Below are 22,766 nucleotides of genomic sequence, written 5' to 3' on the forward strand. Positions count from 1 at the left end.
TATTTCATGTGATTTTTGAAAGTGTTCTTTTTACTCCCTGCTCCTTTGTAAAAACATAAAGTCAGCTGTATTTAGTTTTCTGTGATTAACTGAAGCAAAGATAGACTATCCTTTTGAAAATGTTTAATTAAGATATGTGATGAAAAATGATACCCCTTCCAAAAAGTTAACTAATGTGCTCATATAGAATCTAGAAAATGATGAAACAGATACACATAGCATTATTGATTCTCCAGATTTCACCAGTCGTGACAAAGTAGTAATACAAACAATAAGAAGTTAGTGTATAGGGAGAGTGGCCATATATCCTGGTTTATCTAGGATAGTCCCAGTTATACTTGTTGTCTTAGCAATTAATAATGTCCCCTTTCTCCCTCAAAGTATCCTAGTTTGAACAATAAATTATATTGTCGTTCTCTTTATAGATCCTTTGAGTAACAATTTTTAAAAAGCACCCTTTTAAAAACCATTATAAAAGGAAAACATGACATTTAATGAGAAGGCGGGAAAGCATACATAGTTCATTAAATGGAATAGTCACAATATTCTCATGTATTTCCTTCCTTTTTTCTTTTTTTCTCACATATTCTCACATAGAATCTTAAACAGAGCACTGAACAGTGGTCACCTAGTTCAACAGCCAATACTCTTGACCTTGTACTGTCTGCTAGACGCTTTTAGTAACTGAGCACTTGTTTTCAAAAGTTTATTTCACTGTTGAAATTCAGACCTTCCACCATCCTGTTCACTATCACCCAGTCCCATAACATTTTGTTTGTGATAATTATCAAGCTTATTTTAAAAAGAAATACAAAGATTCTAACATTTATATTTTCCATAAAGTTTTGTCAACATACTTTGAGTATACTTGTCACTTTTGAAGGGACGCGTTTTATAAATATTGAATGTATAGAAGCTCTTCTTCTTCACACAGTGTCAATTGTTAAGTCCTCTAAAGGACTGCAGAAGAGAGCACAGCAACAATTACTGAGATTTCTAGCAGATTTTTAGTTAATGTGTTTGCATTACTTCTCTCAGGTGGATTTCTGGAATGATGGGAATCTGGGTTTGGGTTAAGCTTATGTTTAGGCTGGAGTTAGGGAAGATAAAACCTCTATTCCCATTCCTCAGACACAAGAAATATGCTGTAATTTCTCTCCTATTTCCCTGGCTTTTGATTTTATGCAAAGGGAAATTATTTCTTTCCAAATATAGTCAAAAGACTGTCTTTGAAATTGCACTGAGTAGGCCTTTGTGATTTTCAGTAAAATTTGATGGGTAATGCTGAGGTGAAATGTTTTTCATTATACTTAAAACTGAATTAACAGTGCATGTATTTCCAAAAGTCTTAGTTTATTTTCTTTTGCTACCATTTTATGGGTTTTAGTTTTAGTTTTCTTTTATTTATTTTTTAATTTCTGTGTTCTGGCCATACCCAGGAGAACCTTCTGCTTTTGATTTCTCCCTTAAAAGTTACATGGTAAATTTTCTTTCTCATTCTTCTGAGATGGAAAAATTCGAAGATTATACAAATTTAAAAATATTTTTACAATGCTCATCCTGTTGCTTGTTATTTACTGCAGTCTGAGGCCAGACTAAAAAGGTGACAGTTATTCGGCTCCTGTGTGCCCTTGATGACAAATGGATGTCAAGGCAGATAATAAAATTTTTGTCACACTCTGTAGAAGTTTTAACCACGACCATGTACCTGATAAACACAGCATCCCTCAATTTCCAAAAGACAGCTAAGATAGCTGGTAAATTGTGAATGTAGCACTGGTGTATTTAAACTGCTAACATAGAAGACCTTTGGGAGCTGAGAACTTTAGGTAAGAGTGTAAAGGTGTAGACGTTCCTTGCCCAGCGCAGCAGCCACGTCGGCCGCTTGAAATGTGGCCCATCTCTAAATGGAAATGTGCTCCAAGTGCAAGATAGACACCAATTTCAAAGACTTAGCTCAAAAAGAATATTAAACATCTCACTCATAATGGTTTCATAATGATGCCATGTTGAAATTATAATACGTCGTATATACTGGGTTAAATAAAATGCATTATTGAAATTAGTTTCACTTGTTTTTACTTTTTTAATGTAGCTAATAGAAAATTTGAAATTATATATGTGGCTCATCCTGTATTTTTGGATATATTGGATAGTGCTGGTATAGACAAATGTTGCAACATCATTTTTTTAATTTAAAAATGAAAGTTTACTTTTTGTTTATCTTTTATCTTCTTACATACCTGAAATATGTACTGTTAAGGGTCTGACTTTGTAGCTATTCAGACTGTTATTATGTTTCCCTTTTTGATACCTTGTATGATCGTTTTGAAGCTCTTCTAAGGAAAATGTGTTAGGTTTAGACATAATTGTGTTAAATTTTTTTCAAGGCAAGAGATCCAAATGACCAGAATTAATGTGAATTAGATTTCCAAGAATAAGGGAACATTAAACATAATTTCGTGGAAGAGAGTTTTCCTATTAGTAACTTTTTAAGTCTATGAATATCCTTGGCTCAATTTCTGGCACATTTAAAAAGTGCTAAATTTTATTGAAGAAACAGTACATTAAAATTTTTTTCAAGCCTTATTTGAGTTAATATTCTTAAAACCAAGTTGTAAATGTGACAGATAAGCAAGCAGGAAGTTGAGGTGATGGAAAACCACCTGTTTGAAGTTTCAACTCAAGAGAAAAGTATTTAAGGACAGTACTCCAAAAATACTGGTTATGCTTCTCATCTTCCTAATCACAGACCTTAATTCTGAGAGATATATACTCATTTCCTAGTGCTTCTGAGCAAATTATCACAAACTTGGTGGCTTAATACCACACAGATTTATTAGCCTACCGTTCTGGAGGTCAGAAGTCCAAAGTGGGTCTCACTAGGCTAAAATCAAAGTGTTGGAGGGCTGTGTTCCTTCAGGTGGCTCTAAGGGATGCTCCATTGCATGCCTTTTCCAGCTTCGGGAGGCAGCCCACATTCCTTGGCCTATAGCCCCCCTTCCGTCTTCAGAGCCAGCAACAGCCAGCCCAGCCTTTCTCAGGCCGCTACACTCTCCAATTCTGACTCTCTTTCCCTCTTTCACTTCTAAGCACCTTTGCGATTACATTGGGCTCATCTGGATAATCCAGGATAATCTCCCTATCGCAAGATCATTAATTTAATCACATCTGCAAAATCCCTTTTGCCATGTAAGGTAACATATTCACAGGTTCTGGGGATTAGGACATGGACAACTTTGGGGGGACTGTTATTCTGCCTGACACAAGGTCTATTTATCTTCGAAGGAAAGAAAGAAATCCTATTACCTCTGTGTTTCTTATCAGGAGTCCCAAAGTATCAACAAGGCCTTCTGCCTCCTCTTTACGCTAGTAAATATGCCTGCAAAGATTGCTTCATTTTGGGGCTTCCCTGGTGGCACAGTGGTTGAGAGTCCGCCTGCCGAAGCAGGGGACATGGGTTTGTGTCCCGGTCCAGGAGGATCCCACATGCCGCGGAGCAGCTGGGCCCGTGAGCCATGGCCGCTGAGCCTGCGCTCCGCAGCGGGAGAGGCCACGGCAGTGAGAGGCCCACGTACCGCAAAAAAAAAAAAAAAAAAAAAAGATTACTTCATTTTTATGTCTTTGATACCTTGATTAGCATTTCCTTTAGTTTATAAACACCTTTCCTTATAAAACACTTTTAAAGCATTTAAAAGTGAAATTTTGTTCCAGAATACTGAAGTTATATTGAAAAAATCTTACACAAGCAGACTTTAATGTTAAACTTCGTCATATGCTGACTGTAAGATGCTAGCACTTATGATACCACACAGCCATTGTGTCACAGATGGTCCATCAACACATTACAGAAAGAAAGGTCATAGAACACATTTAGCAATTAGATTTGAAAGAGAAAATTAGAAGAATTGTAGGACTAATATAGTTTAGTAAATAGAATACTGAATTTCGGTTTCAAAGCTTAATTTCTAATTTTCTCACCATTAGCTGTAGGAAAAAGCTACATGGAAGGAAGAAGACCTTGTTGGTGCTCTGGGCCTTGTTGATGCTTGAATACTTAACCTCAGATTGGCTCAATGTCTTTACTTTCAAAAGGAAACAAACAGGTTTATCCTTTCTACCCCATGGGTGCATTTAAAAGACACACAAGTATGTGTGTATGTATGTGGGTGTGTGTAGTCATAATGCTAAAGTTAAAAACTTGTATATTAGCCTCTACATAATCTGCTGTCCAACCACTAGTTTATAATTTATTAATTTAACCCAGGGCATAAAATGTATAAGGCTGTGACAGTCCGTTGAAATACAGCTTATAGAACTTACAAAATGTGATATAAAAACTCATCACTATCTGTAACCTTTTTTATTTTATTTATTTATTTATTTATTTATTTATTTATTTATTTATTTATTTAGTGGTACGCGGGCCTCTCACTGTTGTGGCCTCTCCCATTGCGGAGCACAGGCTCCGGACGCGCAGGCTCAGCGGCCATGGCTCACGGGCCTAGCCGCTCCGCGGCACGTGGGATCTTCCCGGACCGGGCCACGAACCCATGTCCCCTGCATCGGCAGGCGGACTCTCAACCACCGCCCCACCAGGGAAGCCCTGTAACCTTTTTTAAAAGGTTTAACTTTCCTATTGGAGGATTCTCCAGGATCGGATAGCTGGCTTCCTGTCTTCATCAGATGCTAGTGTAGATGACAAATGGAATAATTAATTAGTAACTTGCCCTTGTACACCTTGAGTTGTCAAAGTGGCTATAACATGTTGATATCAAAATTTGTTTCTGAAAATGTGTTCGCATTGATATTTTCAACACATGTACATTTTTAAGGAACAATTTTGAATTAAAATTACCCATAGTATTCCGTCCTAAGCTACATATATTTTAAAAAATTTCTGTCAGCTTAGCATTTCACTTTCTAGATATCCACACTGAAGGTAGAGATAATCCACTGGAATCCTCCGTGGGTTGCCACCCAACCATATAGTCATTTAAATGCTGAGAAATCAGATCCTTCAGAATGATGGAGTTGCTTTTATAAAATCTTATTGAGCAATGCACATTATTTACCATCTCAGTTAAAAATATGTTTTGTATATATAGGAGTACTCATGGTATTAATAAGCAGCAAAGCAGAACTTCAGTGAAAGTAAAGGTTCAGGTTATCCTACAATGGAATATTCAAAGAATGCTAGAGGGACAGTGAAGCTGTTGAGACATGAGGACTGTCTCAGAAAATTCTAAGAAGTTACCACTCTACAGATATAAAGAGCTTGAGAAAATTTTATAGTTGCAGAGTGGAAAGATAAGGACAGAGCACCTAGAATGAAACTGATATAATGCTTTGTCAAATAGTCCTATAGTATATAGTAAATCCTGCTGGTGTTGAAATTGATAGAAAGATAATGACCCAGGCGGTCTTTTCAGATTTAATGTGAGTCAAGGAGTAGAGTGGGTTAACTCCCAGTCTCCTGCTTTTTCTATTTAATAAATTAAAACTCCATGGTTGGTTGGTTTGTTTTTCAGCGTCTACAATGGACAAATAAATTAATCCTAACTCAGAGTAGCAACTGTATTGCTGTTTTATGGTATTCGTTTCCTATTAAATAGTATGCAACTGATGTCACTAACATAGACCTCATTCCTGTTGCCTTTTTGACTATTCCTTTTTCTCTCTGCATATAGAAAAAACTAATACATTTAGTAGCAGATGTAGGCTTCAACAAAATTTAGGCAAATTTGGGTAAGCAATTTTCTGAAATTCAGCTGAACATATTTTTACTCTTGAGTGTCAGTCTGGTTGTTTAAAATTCACATTGAAGAAAAGTCATAATTGACCACTGCTTAGTGGTATTTTCGTTTGCTTAGACAAACATGAGTGCTCTCCTCTTCCACACCCAGTACCCACAGAATCAAGCATGAACACTATATCTTAAATTATACCGTTCCCAGAGAAGTTGATGGTGCTATAAGCAACAGGTAAAGTGGGGCTAAAACGATTAGACCGCCTCAAAAACTCATTATACAAGGTTTGCACCTAAATATCAAGTTCCATGTAGAAGTTACTGAGGAATAATAGATTTAATTATTTTTAGTATTATATAAAAGTATATGTATGTTAGCAGCATGAAATAAGAAAGGTAGGATTTTTTCAAATGTTCAGATTCTCAGTTGAATAGTTTGACCCGAGTAACTCTATACCTTAATTTTGGTCTGGCCTCACATGCTTTATGTTTTATTTTATTATTTTTATTGTTGTTAATTACATTATTATTATTATCATCACTACTACTACAGTTCTTTATTCTTTTATTGGATTTAATTTCCCTTTACAAAATATGCATGGACCAAAAATGTGACTTTGGGAGAGTATTGCTGAGTTGTTGCTGATGTCAGTTTCATACTGTGATATTTTTTTTCTATTTACCAAGAGATCAGTATTTCAATATAACGATGTGCATGTTTTCCCCCCTTCTCCCGCTGCATGCAGGGATTCGGGTTCGTAACTTTCGAGAATAGTGCTGATGCAGACAGGGCCAGGGAGAAATTACACGGCACCGTGGTAGAGGGCCGTAAAATCGAGGTGCATGTCTTCAATAATTCAATTTCTGGTTTATATTTTTATTTCTCTTTTTATGTATTGCCTCACTTATTTCACATTTGGAACCCTGTCTTGTTTGTGTTTTTGTGTCTCTGTGTCCTTTACCTTCTTGCACTAAAACGCGTAAAAGTAACACTTCTATCCTTCTCCCCCCTCCCATTTTTTGGTTGTTTTGGGGTTTTAATTTTGATTTACCTGTGTGCGAATGTATGTGTATTTGTTTTTCATTTACTTTTTTCCTCCAAAATGTTCATCCTTCTACTCTCTTGATTTTTTTCCTTTGCTTCAGTTTGCGAGACTCTGAATTCCTCTAATCAGGCCAAAATAAAACTAACTTTTAAAATGTCTACAAACTACCCAATTTAGAAATGTGTCCTATGATGAATCAAGGGGCCAGCCAGTATCCTCTCTCTCTTGGGAGGCCAGTTCGCCTCCACATGCGTGTGACAAGTAAGGAACAGAAGATCACAGAGGTTGGGGGCGGGGAGGAAAGAATCCAAAACTAATGTGGTTTTCAAACATATTTACTATCTAGAATTTCAACAGTTACTGGAGGGTTGGGTGGCTGCCTGTGGAATGTGCTAGTACTGTGAGTGAGTCGGCCACCTGGTGCTCACCAGCCCTTTTCATAACGCAGTGAAGGTTAACTGGCTCCTTTCCCCTTTCCCAGTTTTTAAAAGTATGAAATATAAAAGCCACCATCTTGAGTAAGATGTCTGCATATTTTGCTTTTTTTTTCCCCCTCCCTTTCCAATGGTTTAGCATTTAGGGCCCTTCACTTGACTCACTCTTTCCATGGTAACTATACACAATGCTGGCGATGGTGCCCGTTGGCGGTAAGTGAAACAAAAGCACTAGAGAAGAAGCTTTTTTAAAATGTAATTACAAACAAATAAGAAAGAAAAAGTCCATCTGCCATCTCACATTAACACTACAAAATGTGATTTGACTTGCTCCTCTTCCTTTTCCTTTCCCCCTTTTATTTTCAATGCTGTTGAGTAATGCCGCCTGGACTTTGGATGTACACATTGTTTTGTAGCAGTCTGAGCTGTTTGAGTACTGACGTCATGGTGATTTTTTCCCCTTGCACATCTTACTCAGAGTTACTGAACTCCAGTTTGGCTGGTTTTATTAATGCACTTCCTGCCCCCACTTCCTTTCCTCCTTTTCCTCTTTCCCAGACCTCTGTTTGTAGCTATGACTGTTCTTTCTTTGCTCTTGACAGCTCTCTCTCCTGCCCGTGACAGCCTTCCTGACTTTCTCTCTTCTCTTCCCCGCTTTTTTGTTCTCCTTACCCAAGCTGTCTTCCTACCCTTTGCCCTAGTCCTTCCCCACCCCTTCTCTGTTCTGTGCAGCTATTGGTCTCTTTTGCTGACTGGTGGTTTCTGATTGGTTCTGGCCATTTTTCCTTTAAGTGCTTGGGTGCTTTCTGCTCTAGCAGCTAGTGGAAGCTCTTGCCCCATTCTAATCCTTGTCTGTGAGAGCCTCGCTCTTCACTTTCTCCTGTCTTTCCAAAATTGATTGTTTTTTTCTTTCTTTTATTTGTGTGTGTGTGTTTTTTAACTGCATGCTCTCAGTCTCATCATTGTTGTATCCCATTCTTTCTTTTAAATGTGAAATGTTGATATGATTTGGTGGGTCAAACTAGAGTAAATGGAGTTTCCGGCTCTTTTCCTCACATAGGAAGATCATCACTATACAAATCCTGAAAGACATATTATTAAAACATTTTTGGTTCCAATTCTACCTAAAATTGATGTGGTTTTTGGTAACAAATTTATCACTATTCAAATTTACCATAATATAAATTCCCAGAGCGAAATAAGACATATTATATTTTGTATGTTTTATAATTCTTTTAAAAACTGGCCTGTTTTTATATACCTGACAACATAGTATATAACCAGGTTCTATGGTAAGGCTTTACCCTCCTTGCAAGAGCTTTGAGGCTGGTTCTGACACTGGGCTGCAGTATCCTGGCTTCTAAGCTCCATTCATCTTTTCTTCATCAGCACCATCTTTGTAGCGTCTACTTATCTTACCACTGAGAATGCTTTAGTTATGCCGTTCTGTAATGAGGGTAGAGAGTACCATAAAACAAAAGAAACATAAGCTTTATTTTTTGAATTCTTTTAAGTGCCTGATTTAAAGCCCTCTTGAAAACTTTCTTCTTAAATGAATAGGCCACATAATCTAGAAAATTCAAAATGGTCCTGAAGTCTGTCAGCATGGGAATCTCAGTTCCTATATTTGTTTACTGACCTCAAACAGTAAAATCTCATACAAGCGTATAAAAAAAGCTGAACATCAGAACAGGTGAACTCCACAGATTTTTTTTCCTATCTTCCTATAAATTTATTTCCTGACCAACGTAGCAAGCCTCTGTTTTGTTAATGAACTTCAAAGTTCACGTGCACACAGAGCTGTTTCCAATTACTTTTTTCCATATTTTCTCAATGCAGAGACTTCTCTGTTTAAAAGATCTCCAAAGAACTTGCAGATGTACTTTTTCTTTGGAGGCCTGGATGGTAAAGTTGTCCTAGTTTTCCATTTGGAGACCAAGAAACTGCATTTTACTCTTGTTAGCCTCATTTAATGAACACTTTAATTAAAATACTATTATTAATATTTTATATTGTTATATTAATTATTTAAATCAGTTGTCTCTGAAATTTACATTTTAAACTGAATACTTTGTTATTGAATGAGCACCTCCATATTCCCTAATGTGGTTTACTTCCTCCCTGCCCCTTCTTTCTACTTTGTATCTGTAGGTGAATAATGCTACAGCACGTGTAATGACCAATAAGAAGATGGTCACACCATATGCAAATGGTAAGAGGTTACAAGTCATCTTCGGAAACATGTCATTTATTCTCACAAACATCAAAGACTTTTTCTTGATTTCAGTCTTCAGTTTGTTTTGTGTACGTTGAAGTATTTTCTTTACCTAGGAGAGTTAATTTTTATAAATTACTTTTTTTTTAAGTTTTTTTAGTTATTAAGGTGTTATAGTCTCAGTAAAGTTCATTTTATACAGTGCGAACACATCATTTGAGGTTACCTATTAACCCAAGTTAGGCCCCCCGTGGGCACCCTCTTTTTGTAGCTGCTGTAGTTCTTTGTAATATGTTAGGCTTGTCCAGGATACCCCTGGATCTTACTTATCTGAACATAATAATTGGAATAATTCTTGACCCCTTGTTCTCCTTTTGAAGGAATGGTGTAGAGGCAGCAGCCACGGGGTGTGTGTGTTGGGGAGGGGTACGCGCACATATTTTCTATTTTCTATTCCGTGCCTACCTGTTATACAGTGAGTTTTATAAATGTTTCTCATGAAGAAGGAATTTTTCTGTGAATATTTTGTCTAACAAAAACAGAACTTTTGCTTCAGTTGTCAAATTTAATCTAGACTCATACTCCCTAAGTGAGGTAGGATATAGTTTTAGTCTGTTGTACAACAGTGGTTTTGCAAGCTGTGTTCTACAGGACCATCTTGGGGGGAAAAGAAAACTGAATGGACTGGGTCTTGAGGCCTGCAGCTCTACTTTGGTGGACCTCATTCTCTGTTGTATATTTTAGAGTTATGCATAAGATTTTATCTAGAATAAAAAGGGGAGTTTCTCCCCTTTTATTGCTTTATAAAAGTTTGAACCTACTGCTAGAGTATGACAGTGTGTGCTGGTAGTATCTTAAATCAAGTAGAAGTGTATTATTAGTGTTGAGTATATCCCGGGAGGTCTTCAATAAATATGTGTAGCCCAGCTTTTCAAATAGATTATAGAAATCAGCATAATTTGCATTTATCAGCATAATTTGCATTTATCAGCATAATTTGCATTTTCCTTACTCACTTTACTAGTGGTATATCTTGGGATACCACCACCTTCCACTTTACCTTTTGTTTTCTTCTTTTCACTGCTATCACAGAAACAGAAGTTTCTGCAGTTTTGATAAAAATCCAATTTAAACTAAATCAGAAGGAGAGTATGTCAGATTTCCTTTCGATCCAGCGAGAATGGTGGAGCAGAACGAGCTGCTGACTAGAATTGAGAAGACAGAAATTCTCCTTCTAGATTTGACTCTTTATTTTCCTCTGTGACAGTGGGCCAATTTCCTAACCTATCTGATTCTGTTGTCACCTCTGTCAAGTAGCAGTCACAGAATTTTAGCACCACAAGGCTCTTCTTTAGAAGTCATTAAAATCCAACCCTCCTAGCTTATTATCTAGGAAATGAAGCCCAGGGAAGTGTAGTCCTTACTCATTGTCCCAGAGGTGGTACCTATCTTACCGCTCTCTTTGGGTTTTGTGAAAGTCAAATGACATAAACACATATAATACAATGTAAAAATACATTTGTAAAGTGTACAAAACTAAACGTATTCAAGATATTGTTGACAGTGTACCTTTATATACCATTATTATAATGTGCATCCATTGTATGCATTTAAAGGGAGTGCTTAAGTAATAGTGCCATTGATAGGAAAGGAAAAGTTCATTTTTTAATATTATTCTAAATCACTATTCAAGCCTACTGGAGCCAGACTTTAGAAACATGCAGCTCCCGTGTTAGAGATTCTGAAAAGAGTGTGCTAGGTGCCTTCTGGTGAATTCTCAGCATTTTAATTCATGTTGGCTTTGAGTCCCTTGATTTGTCTAGTTGAAGAACATTTGTGCTTTTGCAACTCCAGTAGGATTTGAATCCAGATTTTGAAATTTTTATGCAGCATAATGAACAGGCATGTCTATAAGCACATAAAATAATGAATGGGGGATTGGATTGATTCCGAATGAATGGATTTTCTCTTGAATAATGTCTTTGCTTATAGCCATTGAAATCTGTTAATTGGCCTTTTCTTCTTTCCGTTCACATATTTATAGAGTAGCAGTGACACAATGTTACAATGTTATAAAAGAATTAAACCAAAGAGCCAATCTTTCAGAAAAATAAAATGGCATATTTATGTATAAAATTCAACAAATATTTATTGATTAAAGTTTTCACATGGAATTCCACTCTATCAGTGGGTAATAGTGCATTTTTCTTTTTTTTTTACTACTTGCCATATTCCTATAAATCTAAAAAAGGGAATGTAGAAATGAAATTGATATCAAACCTAATGTTGTTTGGAAATACTTAAAATTTATAAATGTTTAAGTTAATGTTCAGCAGCGGTCTTGTGTCCATTAGCTTAAAGGTCTGATTAACATAAATATGCTTATTGCAAATTAAAATCTCAGAAGACATGCACCAAAGTTGGGAATGTACCTTGAATTTTATCATTGCATGTCTCTCCTTGGTGCCTTGGTTAACTCCAGTGAAATCCCAGTGGGAAATCCCAATGAAGGAAGATTTCCATTTACCCAGAATACCATTAGCATGGTATAAATGAACATGGAATTCAGAGGTCCAGGTCAAATTTGAATTCAGTCAAAGGATACCCTTATCAAACAATTAGAGTAGTAAACAGTGTTAAGATGATATAGAAGACAGTGCATCACAGTATGATAGAGAATGATATATATTCTGCCTTTTTCCTTCTTCTAAACAAAGATTAGGTCATTAAGCCGTTCTATGAGAGACCGTATACCAAACCCCAGGATTTATTTATATTTCTTTTTTCTTCTCTCATTCCCTCTCCATCTTCCTACCTCCAATTTTTTTCCTCACGTCTCTTTACCCCCACCACTCCCCTGCCAAATCTTCATTATCCTTTCACCGTGCTAGTCCTGCTTAAAGATGATCAGGTCCAGAAATGTCATCACCCTCTCATGTAAACCCCCACTGGCATTCTAAAGAGAAGCTGGTACCAGGCAAAAATGAACCCAGAGGTGTCTGAAGCCAACTTGCACATCACTCCTTTTCCTTAATATTCCTCATACAGTTTTTTGTTTGTTTGTTTGCGGTACGCGGGCCTCTCACTGTTGTGGCCTCTCCCGTTGCGGAGCACAGACTCCGGACGCGCAGGCTCAGCGGCCATGGCTTACGGGCCCAGCCGCTCCGTGGCATGTGGGATCTTCCCAGACCGGGGCACGAACCCGTGTCCCCTGCATCGGCAGGCGGACTTTCAACCACTGCGCCACCAGGGAAGCTCCTTCATATAGTTTTAAATGTTTACTGTCCTCTCTTCCATTTCAGGTTGGAAATTAAGCCCAGTAGTTGGAGCTGTATATGGACCCGAGTTGTATGCAGGTAGTATTTAAGTTAATTTTTCCATTTGTGTTATTTATATGTATTTTAAAAATATATTGTTTTTCAGTTTCCTATTCCTTTGTAATCTTTTTGCACTTTTTCATTTCTTAAATGCACTCAGCATCCAGCTTTCAAGCAGATGTGTCCCTAGGCAATGACGCGGCAGTGCCCCTGTCAGGAAGAGGGGGCATCAACACTTACATTCCTTTAATCAGTAAGTAGCCTATGTTGACCTGGCATGGCTTTTGACTGTTGTGAGTAAACAGTGATGTGTTGGTCTTTTTTTTCCCCCAAATATAATACATAACTGAAAAGGAGGCATTCACGAGAAAGATAAACACTATCACAGTGCCCTGTCCTGCTTATTATTAGCCTGTGCTAGAATCTTTTTGACCAAATGTTAAGATGGCCAAAAAGCATAAATAGTTGGAAAAGTTAGAAGGGGGTGAGGACATGTAAAGAAAATTTTAGTCTGCACTTTGTAATGAAGAAAACAAAAGAAGTAATTATTTGTGGAATGTGTTGTACATGTTATCTGCAAGTCAGCTTTGGGCCCTTGAGTCGAATATCACTCAAAAGCCCCTCCAGTATTATTGCTTATTCTCAGCTCTGTTGATATCTCTAAAGTCATTTTGACCTGAGCCATTTAGCCATTTAGCAAGAGATATAATTAAACAGAGTTCAGTGGACATGGAATCAGTGTCTCTGTGTGCTTTCTAGAGGACAGCACACTTAAAATAAGCCCTTAGAAAATGTCTGCCTCTTTAAAGGATTACAAGGCTGCAGGGGAGAGGTAGTTTCCCTCTCACGTCACATTTCTGAATTGAAATATTTTAGATAAAGAATAAGGTTGACTAATGAAATGTCTGAAGACTACTGTGTGCCTTGGAGTGTAGCAGCATGTCAAAACACAAAAGAATATTCTTATGAAGAATAATTATTATATGCAGGTAATAACGTTTGGAAACAAGGTTAATAATTAGCCAGTGAAAGAGTTTATATCAATCAACTTAAACTGCCCATAGAAATTAAAAGTCTCGTCTCCATTATGGCAGTAGTGCTCAGAGCTTCCTGACCCGTTTCTCCTCAGCTTGCATTGTAAGGCCGAAATCGGGAAGGAACAAAGAAAACTCACTCAAGATTTGTGATGAATGAGGCATGGAGTCAATTAGTTTGGGCATATTGTATATTTCCATTTCTTTTTGAGAAAAGATGTAATGTCGAGGTGTCTTTCCTGTAATTGGTGCAAAGCAAGCTGTGATTGTACACGTGCTGTTGAATGCAAGTTGGCATTTCTGTCGTATTTTGGGTCTCCCTTTAGTTCCTGGCTTCCCTTACCCAACTGCAGCCACCACGGCGGCCGCTTTCAGAGGAGCCCACCTGAGGGGCAGGGGGCGGACAGTATACGGTGCAGTCCGAGCGGTACCTCCAACAGCCATTCCCGCCTATCCAGGGTAAGCAGTAGATTCCAAAATAAGCAACCGCACAAAAACAGAAAACCATGGCCCTCGTATAACTTCTGGGATGTTGCCGTGCCACATAGTAGAGATTCTGTGAATATTTGCAAATTAACGGATTAGATGGAAAGAACCATACCATTGTCAGAATGTAACAAAATATCAATTCATTATATAAATCTTCATTTTGGCCACCTTAAGCCCTCACAGTAGTGGCTTAAGACAGTAGCCAGAGCTGTCTTGTGTTCACTAGCAGTGTGTTGGCATGGAGTTCACTCAGCATCGCACGAATTTGGATTAACACTCCTGCAGAGAACCAAACTAGAAGCTCAAGATTGTAGTGCAAGACTGCATCTGCTGGATTCACGCCCCTCACCACCACCCTTATTGGGGCTGAGGCTCTCACATGTGCCCTCCCTTGTGGTTTCACCGCCTGGGTGGTGAGCAGCAGAGCTACTTACCCACAATGGATTTGCTTTCTTTGTAGGAAATGGATTAAAAGAGGTTAATTCAAAGATGAACCAAGTCCAATTGAATCAAGGGAGAAAGGGAGAAGTAGGAAGAATTAAACTACAGTTGGCTTCCGAATGATAATAAAACAACTAATGGAGCTGAGCATCCTTCACCCTTTGATTTTTGTATGGAGGGTGTCTCATGCAGTGGAATGATTCCATAGCAACAAATAAATCCTTTGTTATTGAATGGGGGAGAAGGAGTGAAGATGGCAGGTTTTGTTTTCAGTTGTTTTTCAGTGTCAACCTAAAATGTATATTTTTGTAAAGAGTGGACTTTTATAAGTTAGTTGTATCAGGACTTTCTTTCTTCAAAGATGTGACGTTTGTGTTCTTCATCTTTTCTCTGCCTGTGACGGGTTTTTTTTCCATATTCTTAATGAAGAATAAACAGTGGCAGAGGAGCCTATTCATTGCTACATAGTTAAAATGTAAAGGGAAAGAGCCTCCTTTGTAGGTCCTTTTCTGACAGCAAAATTGACTGTGAGGTGTACTAATTTAGCATTCATTCATAGACCAAAGGGACATGCCATTTGGGGTCCTCAATTACACAGAATTAAAGCATTTTTATCAGACAAGACAAATATGCATGTTGAAATGGGCAGGCTTCAGAAGCCACTGGAAGGGAACGACTTTAGAAATAAACTTGTTTGCAGTTTATAGATGCTTAAATCCCATGCATTCCATCATCTCCATCTTCTGCCATTACTTACTTTTAATTTTATCCTTTTTCCTCTCAACTTGACCTTTGACCTTCAACCTCTGACATCTCCTTTTAAAGAAGTGAATAAAGATGCAGTATTGTTTCATCAAGAAATAGTCAAGTAAAACATAAAACTGAACCTTGGAAGTTCTACACACTAGGAAAATTGTTTTATGAAGCGTCTTCCATTTCAATCCAAGAGATTTTACCATCATGTTTGCAAAGAGATACTGCTCACCAGAAACATGGGACTTCTTTATTTTGTAATATTCCTGAGTTACTTTATAAAGTGGTTGAATTCATTCCTATTCAATATAGGTCATTTCAGTATATTGGCCAAACTTGAGAACCCGTTCTCTACCAAGTCTGTGTCAGGTATATATTTGCTCAAAGATATTTTATCTTTATGTCTAATCACATCAATTTCTGTGCATTACATTGAACACTAATTTCCCATGTTTTCTTTTTTATTAACTAAACCACCTGTTTACATGGAAGATGGCAAGGAATAAGTCCAGTATTTTATGAGGAATGGCCTAAAATTGCTTTTCAGCTTAGTAAACTAATTTTATCATTAATCATTGTGTTCTAGCCTCCTTGTGGCATTTGATATAGGGAATATTGGAATTCTTCTAGAATTTGGGTGAATATTCCCAGTGAGTGATACAGCTTAGCATAAAACGTATTCCTTTTTAATGCCACCACTCTTCTCTATAGAAGAAATATTTTTCAGTCATTGCCTATATCCCCGTACTGAAATAGTTGAAGGCTAATTAATCACCACTTGGCATCAGTGCTTTGCATTTTATCAGCCTTCGCATTATGAACAAGTCTCTTTTTTACTAAAATGCAATTGAGAGACAGATTACTGTCTAATATCATACTTTAACTGCAGTTGGAGACTGTGAAAATGGACAGAATTCAGCTACCTGAACCTCACGGATGAGTTTAATTTGCCTGTTGTATAATACAAGGGCACAGCATAATAGGGGCATTGCAAAGTGTGATCATACTATCCAGTAAATACAACAAAATGTCACTGGGAGTAGAATTCAGAAACTTTCCAACTACATATAAAAAATAAGTTATTTTCATATTCAAGTTAAAAATATAATTTGATAACCTCACTTGCTAGTTTGTTTATTGTAACAGAGAAGGTAGTGGTGAAAATTTCCAGCTTGTTTAGGTGAATAAATGATAAATAGATCTTCTAATTTTACATAACCAAATCTTGATTTAACGAATATGAATAAGGAAGTCGTCTTTTTTCTCTACTGCTATTCCATATCTTTTGGTCCCAAAATAATGTTTTGGGGAAGTTATATGCACAAAATACCTCAAAAAGTTTGAAATCTATATTTTAATTATAATAGTTTAGTGTTGCTTAGGATTAAAAAAAGTCATGTATTTTGTTTGTTCAATACAAATTCATTTTCTAAACAGAGAGTAAACACTTCTATTCCTAATCAGCTACCTTCTCAATTTTATTCATTTAAATAAAACAGGTCATGCCCAGAACCTCAGTTATCAGTTGAATTTTTCAGAATTCCATGAATATTCTTATGGTCAAAAAAGAACCCTTAAAGTCTTCCAATTACTCCTCCCACTCTGGATTATATTGTTACTATCTGGGATCCCCACTGCACCTTTCAATTCTTGGACCTTGGACCAATCACCTTAACCTTTAGCTCATTACCTCTGCTTGTGAAAGCAATGCATTGTGGGTATTTTTGGTTGTGTTTTGTTTTTGTTTTTTTTAATTACATTTCTCTGTTTACTTTGGTCAGAATTGATTGACTTGTTTTTCTGAGGTGTTGCATTGGTTCTTAAAATGCTGAATAATAATACTTTGCATGCTTGTGTGATCAGCCAAATCTTATCGCATGTCTAATGTGCAGGGTAAAAAAGCAGGTGATGTATGGATATCAGGAAAAAAATTACATGTTACTATGAAACTGATAACGAAATACTAAACATAATTTTGAAACATACTTTGCATACAGGTCCTGCCCTAGTGGAATTCTTTGGGTTCTTTTTCATGTTAACCCCTCTCTACACAACCCCTGCCCACCCCCACCCCCACCCCCTCACACACACACATACACATACACATACACATACACATACACATACACACACCCCTTTTGGAGCTCTTTAAAGAGAAACTTCCTCTTAGGACAAACTTATTTTTTAAAAAATACTCCAGATATGAAAAGTTGGTGTTTCCAATCCAGCAGATTTTCAATAGCTGTATTAGGCCCTCTGGGAATACACTTTATTTTTTTCATCCTACTTTAATTACCAAATTGGCAGGTGGTTCCTTCCAGGGTTTCCTTCCTCCCCTGCCATGCCTGTCCCGGAGCTGCCGAGAGAGCTTGTGCCCCTGTGCTCCTCCTGGCTGACTGACCCCGGCCCCAAGCCCAGGGTCCGTATTCATACATCACCTGCCCGTGTAGAGCGCATGTGCATGCTGCCGTCCTCAATAACCGGAATGTGTTTCTGTTCTTTTGTTTTTTTGTTTTTGTTTTTGTGTGGATTTTCTGCAGTGTGGTTTACCAGGACGGATTTTACGGTGCTGACCTCTATGTAAGTACACACACCGGGGCCTTCTCGACCCCATCCCCTGACGAGCCAGCCTTTTTTTTCTGTTTCTTTGGTTTGGTTTGGTTTTTTTTTTTCTTTTTTTAATATAATTTAATTTTTATTTTCATTTTCCTTGTGGATATATATATATATATTTATATATTTAAGAATGCAAGCATGCTTCTCTGCCACTGCGCTTGCCCCTGGGTGCAAAAACTAAGCCTTTGGGTTTCCTGATCATTGCTAGAGTCAGTCTACTGGACATATTCTTTTCCCTTCCCTACACCCACATATGTTCTGTGTATCACAAATACACTTGCGAGATGATCAGCAGGTTTAAAGTCTTTTCTTACTGTCGTCTCATGTGCATATACATAAATAACAGGGCTGCTTAGCCTGAGACCGGCTCTTTCCCTTTTCTGCTTTTCTTCGCATTTCACACCCCTCTTTAGAGCATTAGAGCTTTGATTTATGTAGATGGCAGGAAGCTTTCTGAAATGTGTCTTTTCCTGTTTCACATACTTGGAGAGAGCATCGTCTTGTGAAAGTGAAATAAGGAACTGATGCCAGTGAAGGGTGGGTAGGAATAAGAGAAAACCACATACTCAGTGCATACGGCTTTTCTGCATCAGAAGGTCCACAGCCAGGGGGGCTTTTTTCTTAACAGCCGTCTAGAGGGAAACAAGGGGCATCATTAGCAACCTAGACTCTTACAAACATTTGACCATTGTACAAGATTTGTTGATTCGACCAGCCATGCTAACATCTTTATTACCATCCATTATTTAAACAGTCTAGCTATAGCTCAAGTTCCATGATTGGTGGTCACATATTATTTAAAATATGGACAAAGTGATCTAACTGACAAAAAGAGTCAAGTTTTTGAGTTTTGCAAGTCTTTTATTAGGACCTCTCTCCAAAGATCTTTTTCTGAATGCAAGCTTGGTCTAACCACCCACATTGTTAAGACACAATTTCCTGAGAAAAACTTGTCAGCATGAAATGATTCCTTGGGCATAGGGTAGAATTGTCTGGAAATGCCTTCTCCACCCTAACCTCCCCAGAGTCAATAAGGGTACCTTTTTAATGAACTGTTTCCACAGTCTGCCAGAGATTCTCAGCAATCTGAAAACGTTAATGAACTTTCAGAATGCACTTGGAGGCCCTCTGTGTTGCAGGAACTAGAGAAAGGATAGAGCAGCCCTCTGAGATTCGGTGGGTGAGTTGTACACACCTGGCCTGTTTAGAGCAGGCCTTCAAAGAACGCTTTAATTTTTTTTTTTTTTTTTTTTTTTCCGGTACGTGGGCCTCTCACTGTTGTGGCCTCTCCCGCTGCGGAGCACAGGCTCCGGATGCGCAGGCTCAGCGGCCATGGCTTATGGGCCCAGCCTCTCCGCGGCACGTGGGATCTTCCCGGACCGGGGCACGAACCCGTGTCCCCTGCATCGGCAGGCGGACTCTCAACCACTGCGCCACCAGGGAAGCCCCAAAGTACACTTTAATTTAACACATGCTTGAAGGAACCTTAGCCATGATTTGGTCCAGCGCTCTCACTTTGTAGATATGTTTCTTAGAGAGATTGTGACTTACCCAGATTACCTAAATTATTTGTTTAGCCAAACATAAAACCCAAATAATCCATATTTCATTAACTCTCTTAGTACTTTAATTAAAATCCACAACTTTCCTCCAGTGTTTTTCAAGAAGTAATGAAAGATCTTTTTTTCTTGTGCTCACCATGAAACCTGAGGGTTGGGAAACTATATCCTACTTTTACACCAAAGTGCACTTTTCTAAATATACGTATTTATATATGCTCTTAGCGTGTACATTCTCCCATATACATTAGTATCCATAGTCTCATGACACTCATCTTTATGTTATTTAAGTTGTTTTCTTGAAATCTGGTCTATTAGAGTACACTTCCACTTGAATTATTTCTGAAGTCAGGTTTTTTTCTCAAATATCTTCCTTATTTGGGTATTTCTTAAGTGTGGCCTACTTCTACCTTATTAAGTCAACCAACCAAATATTTGTTTACAGTTCTCTCACTTCCTTAGTTTACAGTATATGATTTTATTAAGAGAGAGATGGTTTTTCTGTAGTCGTTGAGAAAATACTCTTGAATCTTACCGACTGGATCACCTTATCAAGCTGAACAGAAGTAGTTCAGTGACCTTGCCGAAACATTTTTTTGACCAGTGGCCCCTTGTTGATGAAAAGACTGAATAGTAATGGTATTTTTAGTTCTTGTCTTAAAGCAGTTACTTGGAGGAAAAAGTAGTGCTGAAATAATACCCGAACTCAAGAATGAAAAACAGGAATACATGAGGAGGGAACTGTTGAGTGAGGCCTAGTGTCATTTTTAATACCGCTTTTAAAACTTCATATTCCATGTTCCACAAACAAACAACAAAAACCTCTATCATTTTACCTTGAGTTTGTTTCTCTTTCTCTCTGTACATTTTCCCTTATGTGGAAATCTATCAATATGCATTTAGTTCTCGTTTCCTCAGAAAAGAAAGAGAGGAGGGTTTATCTAGTATAAAAAGTGCCCTGAACCCAAGCTTGAAGAGACAACATGAGGGAAAAGAGTTTAAGTTACTGGTTTTATTTAAGTTATATTAATTTAGGCTATTAACCGTGAAGGTTGTTTGTTTTGTTTTGATTATCTCTTTCCCTGTTCTGCTCTTAGGCCGTAATCCCTGCTAGCCATTTTCTTCCTCGCTGTGTCTTTTGTGACACATTCCTCTCAGGAGAACTGATCTAGCAATTGTGCCCATGATTCGTAAAGAGATTCGCCTTGCTGACTTGGGAGTGTAGCAGATAGATTATGTGTCTGCCCGCCCCGTCTTTTTTTCATCAGTAGAAAAGACATCATTCACCCTAATTCACTTTTTTAATGGGATAACAAACTGCTCCTAATTCTCATCCTGTGAAAAGCATGCTTGCATCCAAAGGAAAGAAAAGGCTGGTGGGCCCCTTAGCGGGCTTTTTTGTATGATTGTTTTCCTTCCACAGCTGTGTTTTTTGAACTGCTCTTCCTGTGTTCTGTTATAGAATAGTCTTACAGGAACCAATCATTAGCGCTAAAATACCTCAGGTAGGAGTGCCAGTGTGACCTGCCAATCAATCAGATTGTGGATTGCAGTGAAAAAATTGAATTATACTAACCATTCCAGCTCCACGTTAGAGATGGGAACAGAGGCTTTTTTGGACAAGCAAGACTTGTGAGCGTGTGATCTAAGCCCTGCTACCTCAGCAGTGCACCCAGTCGAGTTCCTTACAAGAGGGCACGTCCTCCAAAATTCAGTGCTCCTGTCCCATTGCCACACATCCGCCCCAGGTGTGTTATACGCACTGTCCCGTCACTGCCACCTCTTTTAGTTTGTCAATCACATTTATCCATGGTGTTTAAACTGGTCTTCTATATTTGGAGAGCTTAGAAATTTGGGACATTTTCTCACTACTGTGAAAGAAATGAGAAAAGGGAGAAGGTAGAATCCATCTAAACAGGACTCTGAATCTCGAATTGGACCCTGTCGTGAAATCATAGTAGTAATTGGGCTGTGCTGCTACGTAAGTTTGAAGTTGTCTTAAAAATCTAGACTTAAAATTGAAACATGTATTTCCCTTGCCCTCTTTTCCTTTCACCTTAAAACTAGATTAGTGAGTGCATGTGGATAAGGATGCACTGTTAGATTTGCTGAGAGCTGGGTGCTAGGAAAAAGAAAACAATAGACAGCTTTTCACAATTCAGTTAGTTTATTTATGTGGCTACCCAGCAAGCTGTGGGAAATGAACTGATTCGGGGAGGCGTGGAATAGTAGTGTTCGACAAGGTTAGTTAATTAAACATCATCTCTCATCCATCATAAAAGTAGTAGGTGGAAGATACCAAGTTGGTCATAAAAATTTCTTTCCTTAACCCCAATTTTAATAAGATAAATTTAAAAGATTTTCCTTAAAAATTTTTCCTATCTACTCTTCCAAGTAGATAGGTCTCTCAATCAAAAGCAGTAACAATATTATCATTATTATGAGTTTTGTATTCACATCTGCGTTACTCACATTTAATGAAAGGTGTCATATTGCCACGGAAGAACTCTGTTCTCCTAACGAGCCCTCCTCATACAAGTTCAGTCTAGAGCAGTGCATCTCAGCCGGAGAGGGGAGGAGGGGAGGGGAAGGAAGGAGTTAGAATCGTGTAGAGACAAAGTGATTCCCAGAGGCACAGCCTTAGACCCAAGCTAGCTGGACTGGATCTCTGCTCTGCTGTAGTGATTTGAAGCATCACACCTGCCATTCTCCCCCCCCCCGCCCACCCCCACCCCCCACTCCCCTTGCTCTATAAATCTATACATCACATGTAGGGAACAAGCTTTCATTTTGTCTGCTGGTCTTGAAGTACACATTCTTCTCCTCAGTGTCACATTAATGTCATTGTCTTCCAGGTAGAAAGAAGGTGTCTTGACATCACATGCTCACCAAAGTCCTGTTTTATTGTAAATCCTAAAACAAAAAAGTAATAATAAAATTAATGGCCAGGTGAAAATCAAGACAAGGGAAGATTAAACTTGGATAGGCAGGGAAAGGCCAGGTGTAAGAGGGAGGATACGTAGAACCCTTCCATTTTGTTCTAGTTAAAACACAGCTACAGAGCTGTGCAGAAGAATCATGTGGTCAGCGTGGCAATGCTGTAAAGTTCACTA

At 38.1% G+C, this 22,766-nt stretch overlaps 1 protein-coding gene across 21 annotated transcripts in view; it reads left to right on the forward strand.

Moving 5' to 3' along the window:
- RBFOX2 (RNA binding fox-1 homolog 2) overlaps nt 1-22,766 on the forward strand; it is a 261,511-nt gene that overhangs the window by 225,993 nt on the left and 12,752 nt on the right. For 8 of the 21 annotated variants that reach the window (XM_060306873.1, XM_060306874.1, XM_060306877.2 and 5 more), the window contains 6 exons: nt 6,496-6,588; nt 9,381-9,441; nt 12,747-12,800; nt 12,922-13,014; nt 14,110-14,254; nt 18,019-18,058. In XM_060306873.1, coding sequence (XP_060162856.1) covers nt 6,496-6,588; nt 9,381-9,441; nt 12,747-12,800; nt 12,922-13,014; nt 14,110-14,254; nt 18,019-18,058 — 486 coding nt within the window. The remainder of the gene's footprint in view (nt 1-6,495; nt 6,589-9,380; nt 9,442-12,746; nt 12,801-12,921; nt 13,015-14,109; nt 14,255-18,018; nt 18,059-22,766) is intronic. The other 13 variants (XM_060306875.1, XM_060306876.1, XM_060306878.1 and 10 more) reach the window with 5 other exon arrangements.

Source organism: Globicephala melas, chromosome 10 (genome assembly GCF_963455315.2).
Source record: "Globicephala melas chromosome 10, mGloMel1.2, whole genome shotgun sequence".
Lineage (NCBI taxonomy): Eukaryota > Metazoa > Chordata > Mammalia > Artiodactyla > Delphinidae > Globicephala > Globicephala melas.